Below are 10,612 nucleotides of genomic sequence, written 5' to 3'. Positions count from 1 at the left end.
CCCCCGACCCGGTTTGACCCGTGGCAAGAGCCGCGGGACAGGAATCCCGTGGTATTTAATTTAGGTGACAGCGGAAGTCTTTTTAACACAGGATCTTTTAATAATTTAAACTGCTCGTTTCATAACTTTAGGGATAAATTCCGAAATTTACAATAATGTGATTTCTCAAGGTTTTTATATTTACTGTTTGGGATTAAGATGTTATTTATACTTTTTTTTTTAAAATAGCATATGTTCATTTGTGTACGTAAAGCGTTCGTGAACAAATTTAATTTCTGAATGAACAAACACGAACAATAATTTTCGTTCGATATTTGTTCGTGGATAAGTTCAATGCTAAACGAATGACCATGAACAAGCCTTCATTAGTCCGTTTAGATTAGCACGTTTATAGCCCTGTCAATGAGAGATGGGTATACGTGAATAATATCTCCACTAATCGAGTTGTTCTTCTTTAACAATATTCAGTGACTTCCTTAAACCTGTCGGCTTGTCTGCTCAAGACCAAACTAAGTATTAGAACCCGTTTTCTATATCATGTTCATCATATCTCCTAATTGGCTTCAACAGTTCACAACTTCAATCGTTTTTAGTCTCTACTATCTCCTAATTTCCCCATCAGATGTTTGGCCACACACTCGCATGCCATAATCAGAGTTAGGCTTTGAGGCAATTTTCTTTAGGCATGTCTATAGGAAAGAAATCATGGAACCAAGTCTCCTTTAACATGAAGAATGTTGCTTTAGTTTTCTTATTTAGCTTTGAAGAAGAGTTTTAGATGGTCCTTTCAACAATTTTTCTTTATTTTCTTTATTATGTGAGGTTCAATTTTTTCAACATAAGTATCCGTATACCCATGACAGTTGGGCATTAGTTGTCTTTAACGCGTGAAAGTCCAACGGTTTTAACTTCTCTATAAAGGTTTTTAACTTCTCTAGAAAAGGCAAGCCAGCTCATGTTTCCATTTCCCCAAAGTCAAGGTCAAAATCTTAGACCATGCGTAGTGGTAGAAGGTTATAATGCCCCACCATGGGGCGTTTTGCGCCATGTGGCGTCCTAGTCAGCAAGGGGGCATTATAGCAAAGTGGTGTAGTGGGTATAATGCCCCATAATGCCCCTTACAATTATTAAAAAAAAAAAAAAAAAAAAAAACCTTTTTAAAAAACTGAACTATCCCACATGGTCTCTTCCCATTGGTCAACACTCACATGGTCTCATGCAAGTTAGTTTCATTTGGCGTTTTAAAGAAAACGCTGGAACAAAAATTTTTCAAAAATTTTACAAAAAACGCCCCCTGTAATGGAGGGGTGGGCGTTTTCGGGCGTTATTTTTGAAAATTTTTTAAAAAAAACGCCCCACTACACATGGTCTTATACCACATCATTCCTGTTGCGTGAACCATCATCAACAATAAACAAAACAAAACAAAATTTCAATTCAAATTAAAATAAAAATTACACAAAAAGTAAAAATTACCTTACACGTAACGAATCAGCCACCAAACATAACGGCGAATACGACGGAATACGGTGGCACCTAACGGAACGGCTCTGCACGCAACAGAACAATACACGCAATCCACGGCACTGCACGAAACGGAACCGAACGGAACATAACGTCAATCAACAATCAAATGATTCAACACAAACAACACGAAAATCGTATGAGTAATGAATGTTACAATTTGATGTTTAATTTAAGTTAATTAAAATTTGAATCCGTTTAGTTAATCTAGTTTGATGAATTGAAGTTAGTTAAAATTTAATCCAAAAAAGTCCTTTCAAATTGTTCAATCACAATGCCTGCAAGCATATATTTTCATCCATATACAATCGAATAAGCTTCATTCATCCTTATGTCAAAATTCAAGGATTGATTTGATGGTTTGATGATGTCATGTCGTCGAATTATATAAAAAACTGCACTCTTCGCCGGAATCCGGTCACCGGTACATGTTGATTTGTAGTAGAAAAGGTAGGATATGTAAAATTACCAAACCTGTAACCGTAAAATATGACGTATGAACAACAAACTCATACGTCATCGGCCTTTGACATGATCGACAACCGGCTAGGTCGCGGCTCAAACGCCGATCTCCGCCGCTGTTGATGCGACGACGGCCGGATCAACGCCGCGAGAGCTCGTTTAACCAGATCTCCACCTTCAACGGTTCCAATTCGCACAAGCGAGTTCGTCATCGCAGATCTACGAGCGTTTAATCGATTCGGTGAGTACGTTTGGTTAATATTGTAATTCTTATGCAAACTACACCGGAACGAGCCTGGATGCGTCGTCGGCGAACACATACACGTCTTCTTCGGCAAATTCTTCAACGGATTCGAAACGTTTTGCTTCCGTACAACCTGATCTCGAGGATTAACCGCCATAGATCGGTTCGGAGATCCAGATCTGCTTGATAACGAAAACCTGACGGAAGATGACGACACCGGAGCGAGATTTACACGTGTCGGAGATGACGAACGGCTGTAGACATGAGTTGACGACGGAGATGAATAGAACTGGAGCTTGTTGATGACGCGAATGGAGATGATGACGTGTCACCGGCGAACGACGGTGTGTAACCGCCGTACCGGCCGGACGGAGAACTCGGCTGTTGAAACGCCGATGTTAACGGCAGGACCGGTGCGTTTGATCTTCTAGAAGATTTCCGCATATTTTTAGAGAGAGAAAGTGAGTACGTGTTTATGGTGTTTGTGTGTGAGAGAGAAAGGAAAGAAGGCAGGGTTGGAGGTGTGATTTTACTGAAGGACCCTTGGGTCTTCAGTTGGGCAAACCTAGCTCTGGTCCGAGGCTTAATTTATAGGGTGTTTGATGGGGTATGGTTGTAATTATTGGGAAGTTTAGGGGTTATCAGTATGCGGAGAATATGTTGGTTTTGGTTGATAAATCTAACCATGGTTAGGTTATGGTTGCTGGTTAACCCTTTTAATTAAGGCTTCCACTCCTTAATTAAATGCTTTTAATAATGGAGCTTTTTCCACTCCTTTCCCTTTATTAATTACGCATTAAAAATTTTGTTTTAAATATTTTTCTAATAAAAATACCTTTCTTGTGTTGTTAATCATTTTTATTAGTAATTACATGATTAAATTATGATCATAACGAATATAAATTTATATTTGTCATATTTAATTCAATTTTATAAAGAGAAAGATTATACAATATAATAAACGAATAATGTGTTCATAGTTACTTATTAAATAATTTTATGAATTTTAAGTTTCATGTTAACCTTTCGATATTCGTATCATTTTATAAATAGGTATAGAGAGTAAATTGTAAGAATTGTCCTTTATCTTTATACTCATTTGCAGGCGCTGTCCTTTATGTTTAAAATTGACGAGTTTTGTACTTTATGTTTTCAAATCATACACGTTTTGTCCTTTAGCCCTAACTCAGTTAGATTTTTCTGTCAAATCTGGTCATATGCAATGCACATGAGGGTAAAATTGTCTTTTTACACTATTCTTTAAAAATACATAAAAAAGAACAAAAAAAAATATATCATAACAAAACCCTTTGTCTTCCCCCAAATCAATCTCATTTCAAAACCCTAATTTCTCTTCAACAACATGCAACAATTCTCCATAATCCAACCTTCATTCTTTCTCAATCCCTCAGGCGACACCCACAACCGCCACAGCGCCACCACTTTCCTTATAATCACAATTGTAACCCCAGATGGGCCCACATTCTTCTGAGCCCCTGCATAAATAATCCCAAATTTCGAAACATCAATCGGTTTTGAACAAAAGTTAGAAGACATATCAGCTACCAAAACCGCATCTTTGTTTTTTACAGTGGGGTAATCTTTAAACTCAACACCGTGAATAGTTTCATTGGCGCATATATGCAAATACCTTGCGTTAATACTCTGATCCAACTCATCAAAAACCGGTAACCCGGTGTATTTCTCCGGTTTACCGGTCCAGATCACTTTAGGTTTGCAATATTTTGTTGCTTCTTTATACGCCTTGTCGCCCCATGAACTGGTGACGATGTAATCAACTGGATCTTCCGGTTTACATATGTTTAACGGGATGCTAGCGAATTGGGTGGTGGCGCCGCCTTGAAGGAACAAGACGGCGTAATCATCGGAGATGTCGAGTAATTTTCTCAAATCTGATTCTGCTTTTTGAATGATTGAAAGAAACTCTTTTCCTCTGTGGCTCATCTCCATGAAACTCTTTTTTGAATTTGAATGATTGAAAGAAACCGGTTAATATTTTTTTCTTTTATATTTATTTTTAAAGAATAGGGTGAAAAGACAATTTTACCCTTATGTGCATTGCACATGACCATATTTGACAGAAGAATCTAACTGGATTAGGGCTAAAGGACAAAACGTGTATGATTTGAAAACATAAAGTACAAAACTTGTCAATTTTAAACATAAAGGACAGCGTCTGCAAATGAGTATAAAGATAAAGGACAATCCTTGCAATTCACTCTAGGTATAGAGCTTTGTTCTAATGAATTATGTACTTTTTTATATCTATAAAATGTAAAACAAGTATGTAGCCATTTAAAACTTGTTATGTATCAAATACTATGTGACTATTTAATATTTATTGTCGAAACATATTATGTTGAAAGTTTTTCGTGTCACATTTAATAAATTGAGGAATAATTATAGAATGATTAAATATTATTTTAGAGAGGAAATCATAGTTTCAAACTGATGCATTTGATTTTATTCGATTCATGATGTACTTTCTTTTTTCTTAATTTTAATTTAAATGCCGTTTCTTCATTGCTAAAACTAGTACAATGTGCCTTTATGATATTATTTTTTTTCAAATAATAAAAAAATTGTAGAGTGCCTGTGTTATTGTTTATTATTAGTTATTTTTCCTTAATAAATTGTTACAATAATTGAATCAGAAAGGATATTATAACTAAAGGGGGTTAAGTGTAACAGAAAATTGAGCAATGAAAGAAAGAGTACATTTTTTCTTAAACATTAGCAAGACCTCGATTATAAACACACAAACAAACCATAAGATCGAGATTTGAGAGGCGAGGATCAACCTTTTAAAAAAAGGGATGCAACACAGAACATTTTGTTCTTCTTTTGGTGGACGTTGTTTGATGTAAATTTTTAAAAATGTTAGAAATATGAGGGATACAAGTGTAAGGCGAGCGTTTAAGCGGTCCCTTTAGTTGTTCCATATCCAATCACACCCCAGGCCGATAACGAGTAGCTCTCGAGCCTCTGGACTTGTTTACTTATAGGCATATAGCAACCCGATCTCTTCCTTTTGCAAATGAAGGTCTACATACACATTTATCTTCTGAAAGGTGAACGATGTCTATAAAAGCAAGCAAAGGGTTATTGAGGGGTATTTTGAAATCCCTTTTCTATTGCACTTAACACTTTATCTTCTAGTAGGCGAGTGATGTCTATTAAAGTAAGCAAGCAGAGAAAAAATATCGTGTATAGCATAAAAGCCAACTATAATTGTATAGCATAAGAATGCTAAATCACAATTTGAAAGTAAAAAAAAAAAAAAAACAATGGAAAGATATTGTTTTCATCAAATTAGAGTCTATAAACAACAATGTTTGTAGATAAATCTTCCATGGGATTAATTTGAGAAGTTTCAATCCACATAAAGAGAATAAGGGCGTACTGTGTGGAGTGTCTAAACTCAAGTCACCGATCGAATGGGTGGCAAACCAATGCCAACCATTTGCCGCATGCAACTTTGACGAAATGGAGTGAAATCGGTGAGGCAGCACCGATTCGGGGAAGGGAGGAAGGAGAGAGAGAGAGGGGGTGTGGGGTGGGTCCATTCCTATCTCAACCAATCACACATTTTTTTTTTTTTATTTAAAAAGTTTACCACTTCACCAAGTGTCTAAACCATATTACCACACTTTTTTTTTTTTGGGTAAAGGGTTACCCCGGTGAATTTTAAAATCAATAAGCACAATTGTGCAACTGAACCATTCCAACACTTTCACCAAAGTTAAACACTTTTAACTGATGATACTGACATGGCGCGCTCTGATTGGTCGGTTTTTGGTTTGCCACTCCAAAGTGTTTAACCACTCCCTACACCTAAGTGTTAGCAAAACATGTTAGATAAGTATTGGGAAACATAACATACTAATTTTTGAGGAAAATATTACAAAGAAGTACTTGTATCCACATATAATGCCGAAAATCATGTAATAATGTTTTGAGGAAAAAGTATTACAAAGAAGTACTTGTATCCACATATAATGCAGAAAATCATGTAAAAACAATAAGCAAGTAGAAAGTATGGTAATCAGGGGCGGACTAGAGTGATAGAAGGGGAACCTCCGTTGCCTCTTGACGCTCCGACGCTAATGTAAAATTTGGAAAAAATCTGACGTTTTTTCAATTTCGTTACCCTTTTTTTTGAAACGTTGCCCCTATACGGATAATATTTGGAAATGTCATCGTGTATCATTTTAGCCTTTTAGGGTAATGAACCGGTTGTTTACCCAAATTGGGTATAAAAGCTTCTAAAATTTCGTTGCACCACATTGGGGTGATAAGAATACCGTTTTAAAAAAAATCATATTATGTTACATACAAAAGATGAAAGAAAACCGTAACATGGTTTGTTGATTAGTAAAAAACGAACTCTGTTACATTTTCTTAAATGTATTGTAACTCGATTTTTACTAAGCAAAATGCCCGTATGTAATAGAGCCTAGTTTCTAATAAGCAACCTAGCTCCATTACAATTTAAAAAGAAAATGTAAAAGTAAACTTTGATCAGTTATATAAATCAGGTTCTATTTGTTTGTTCACCGTTAGATTATATAGAGGAGAAATATTCGTGATTTATACCCATGGTAATTATCTAGAAAATTGTTTATTTATAATCGAAAGGAATTTTAAATGATATAGATGGACAAATGTGATGTTTATAATACTCAAATGTTTTAACGTTTAAGAAAAAGATGGATGTGGCAGAGTTTTCTGAGGCTAGTGTTTCTTTATATTCTTATTCTTATTGTTGTTTTTACTTATATTCTTTTTCTTCCAATAACAAGTTCACTGCTACACAAAGATCAGATTACCTTTTGTTCTGTCCTAGGGAATTTGCAGAAGGAATGTGTGGCACATATTCTTTCTGTCAAAATTTCAAGCATAGTCATTGTATTCGATATGCCACATTTCAACCATTAAAAGATTCATTTGAAACTCAATGCAACTTAAATCTAACTAGTGGGTTACATCCATGTTTCGCGGTGAAGGCGACCTAATTTTCAATAAATTTTAAATGGAAATGTTGATGCAGTGGTAAAAATAACATTAATGGCGGAAATCCGATCAATATTGTTACCGTTCATTACGGCATCGATATGGTGCCGACACTCATTAGTCATTATAGAAACCGAAAGAGGAAAGTTACAAAAAATAAAGCCGCATAAGTCCAAAAGGCAGTCGAAACGTTTTTTCAATTCGTTCTCAAAAAAATTATATTACGTATTTAGTTTTTTTTTTGTTTACGTCTCGCTTGCGGTATGCGCGTATAATATATGCGTGGGCCATCGGGGTGGGGGGAAGTGAAAGTGCACCATTTTTAACGTTATTTTACTAATTTCGTGAAAATAACGTTAAAAGCTAAAGACGGTTAATCATGCGTCATGTGGTGGTGTTGATAGCTGAAAGACAAAAGGATACATGCACTGATCGGTTTTTGTCCCGAGTGCTGAGTGTTATGTGCCTTATGTCTAAGTCTTGATGCAAACTACTATCGAGCCGGGGGTCTCACTAGAAGCAGTCTCTCTATCCTACGGGGTAGTTGTAAGGTTGTCTACATTTTACCCTCATCAGACCCTACCTTTGCTTTGCTATTGGTGGGATTTACTGAGTATGATGATGATGATGATTTAGTTTTTTTTGTAAAAAAAAAAAACTAAAGAAAGGAAGTTATAAGAGAAATAAAATTATCGGGTTAAAGGCGCTTAATATTTACACTTAAAGGGGTGAATTCGAAACATGAAAAGTAAAACAAGAAAAAGTTGAAACTTAAAAAGGTAAAAAAAAAAAGACAATTTACTGTAACTAAGAGCTTATGTTTTGGGGGAGAGTTATCTTGAGAACGCTAAATATTGCGAGAACCGTGAGAACGAATAAAAACCAATCAAAACCAATTTGTTTAATACAAACCTCATTGTAATTAAGATACAATATCAGAAAAAGAATTTACAATATCAAATAATTCATTTCTCCTTTCAAAATCACTCTTTTTTAGATTTTTTAACATGTGTATAAATATAACAGATTTACATATGTGTAAATGGCAAACTTACACATGTGTAAATTTTCTTTATTTACGAATTCACGTAAATTTAAACGTGTAAATTAAATTTCCAACATTGTATTCGAATAATAATGATATGTGTAGAAAAAAAATTGAATTTGAATTGTTTTTGATCGAGTTCTCGCGGTTTTTTTATTTATTCTCACGGTTCTCACAGTATTTAGCGTTCTCATTTAAACCTTCCCTATGTTTTGGTATATATTTATAATGTTTCTTTTTTATTAGTAAAATTCGTTAAAGTTGAAATTTAAATTTAAGACTTGTCCTTCAAGCTTAGGGGCTGTTGGTAGCCTCTTAATGATCATTCAGATGCTACCTCTTAATAGTTTAAAACCTCTGAATGAATAAGAGGTAACCTATAGTCTGAATGGTTAAGAGGTAACATCTGAATGGTAAATCATCACATGTCACATTCTTCTACCTTCTCATTGTAAATTCTTAATGGTTCTATTAAGAGGTAGCCTCTTAATGACCATTCAGAGGCTACCAAACAGCCCCTTAGTCATTGGATACTATTGGCTATGCACCATTTGAACACATTGAAAAGTACCTTTGAAAATTATAGGTAGTTTTTATTTTGATTTGTTGAAAAAAAATGCAACTTAAACCTAAATCTTCATTTTTTTTGTTCAATAAAATCGTAACCAGAAAAATTGTTAAGTTACATTAAAACAGAAGGTAAACGGGCAACAAGCTGCGCCGCTAACCCTTTCTGAATTGCAAACCCCAACCTCCCGAACACAAACCCCTGCCCCCTTGGGGTCGAACAATTGCTGTGGATGATGTGTGTAAAATGCAACATATAAAACACATCAATTAAGGCATAAAACTAACCCTTTTTAAGTACTAATGTTGGAAAAAGAGTGTTTTTGTCTTCCTTTTGTATTTTCAGGATGAAATGAGCTCAAAATCACAAAAGAAGCAAAAAGACCACTAATTCTATCATAAATACAAGAAAAGGAACAAAAGTAAACTGCCCGGACCCTCAACGGCACCTCCCAAGCAAAGAGAAGAGAACAGAAGTCTGAACACGCCCCGTGTCCGGTGAACACGGGGGCGTGCCCAGGAAGCAGCAGAAAAGACAAACCAGTAGAAGCTTCCATTGCTCACCACGGGCCGTGCCCAGCGGACACGGGGGCGTGTTGAAAGTACAGCAGGCGCATTAATTGTAATTCGCAATTACAATTAATGAAGAGAGAGAATGTCAGACGGGCACGGGGCCGTGTCCAGCGGACACGGGGCCGTGTCCAGCGTTCTGTTCAGCCTATAAATAGAGGAGCTTGGTTTTCATCTCTCATCCCTTGGCACACCACCTCTCTCACACTTCATCCACCCATCACCACCATAACACCATCATCCACCACCATCATCCATTGTCCATCATAGAGTGTGTGAGTCGTCTCGGGATCCAAGATTGATCGTAAGAGTTCTTGACAATCAAGGCCATGTTTGCCTAAGTCTCTTACATCACTTGGTGAAGACAAGTGTTTAGTATAATACTTTTTATTTTAATCTTTTGCACTTTTTATTTGGTTTTGTATTAATGACTTTAATAACTAGTTACTTATGTTGAAGGTGATCTTTCCTTATCGTTTGTCCGTGGTCTTGGCATTATTTTACTGTCTATATAAAATAAAAGATTTTCACCATTCATATCTCCACGGTCTATATGGAGGTATGTTGACTACCTGGTCGGGGGTTAAGGGAACGGTTTGGTAAAGGTCTTGCCCTTGTTCAGCGTTTAGAGGTCCTGCTTGGGACCTGGGTCAAATTTAGTAGGATCTCCTTCAATGCCCATAGGTATTGGATGGCGGGGATCCAAACTCTTTGACCCCTCATAAGCTAACTACTATTAATACTATAACCCGGCTATTTAGGACTGTATCCCTGCTGACTCAGACTACTTAGCCGGTAACGTCACCGCCGCCGAAGCGGGGCCTACCATAATTTGCATTAATAACTTAATTCATTATCTTTCAATAATCCGACCCTTTAGGATTGTATCCTTGCTGACTCAAACTACTGGGTTGAGGGTAACGTCGCCTTCAAAAGAGGGGCCTACTACAATAACTAAGATAATCTCTTAAACAAGTGCAAAAGTGCGAAAATAATCAAAGGTTATACTAATACACGAGTCGGATCCAAGTGATTCATCTTGTCTATCTTTTTATTTTATTTTCTTTTTCAGCATTTAGTTAGTTTTTATTTTTCTTAGTTTAAAACATTTTTTCTAACTTTTTGATTTGATTAGACGTTGAGGATAAACCGGTATTAAAGCTCTT

At 36.0% G+C, this 10,612-nt stretch overlaps 1 protein-coding gene and 1 pseudogene across 1 annotated transcript; both read right to left on the bottom strand.

Annotated features, from left to right (window-relative positions):
- Positions 1–1,740: 1,740 nt before the first annotated feature.
- On the bottom strand, positions 1,741–2,847 carry LOC118481260 (annotated as a pseudogene).
- A 727-nt stretch (positions 2,848–3,574) lies between these two features.
- On the bottom strand, positions 3,575–4,201 carry LOC110897548 (phosphoserine aminotransferase 2, chloroplastic). Its single transcript, XM_022144313.1, has one exon. The coding sequence runs from the start codon at positions 4,199–4,201 to the stop codon at positions 3,575–3,577; it is 627 nt and encodes a 208-aa protein (XP_022000005.1).
- Between the last annotated feature and the right edge of the window lie 6,411 nt (positions 4,202–10,612).

This window comes from Helianthus annuus, chromosome 8, assembly GCF_002127325.2.
Source record: "Helianthus annuus cultivar XRQ/B chromosome 8, HanXRQr2.0-SUNRISE, whole genome shotgun sequence".
NCBI lineage: Eukaryota > Viridiplantae > Streptophyta > Magnoliopsida > Asterales > Asteraceae > Helianthus > Helianthus annuus.
This window is presented reverse-complemented; position numbering and strand designations above follow the sequence as displayed.

Bases quoted from the DNA above. Each gene is read 5' to 3' on its own strand.
- LOC110897548 (XM_022144313.1), bottom strand. From the start codon at position 4,201: ATGGAGATGAGCCACAGAGGAAAAGAGTTTCTTTCAATCATTCAAAAA.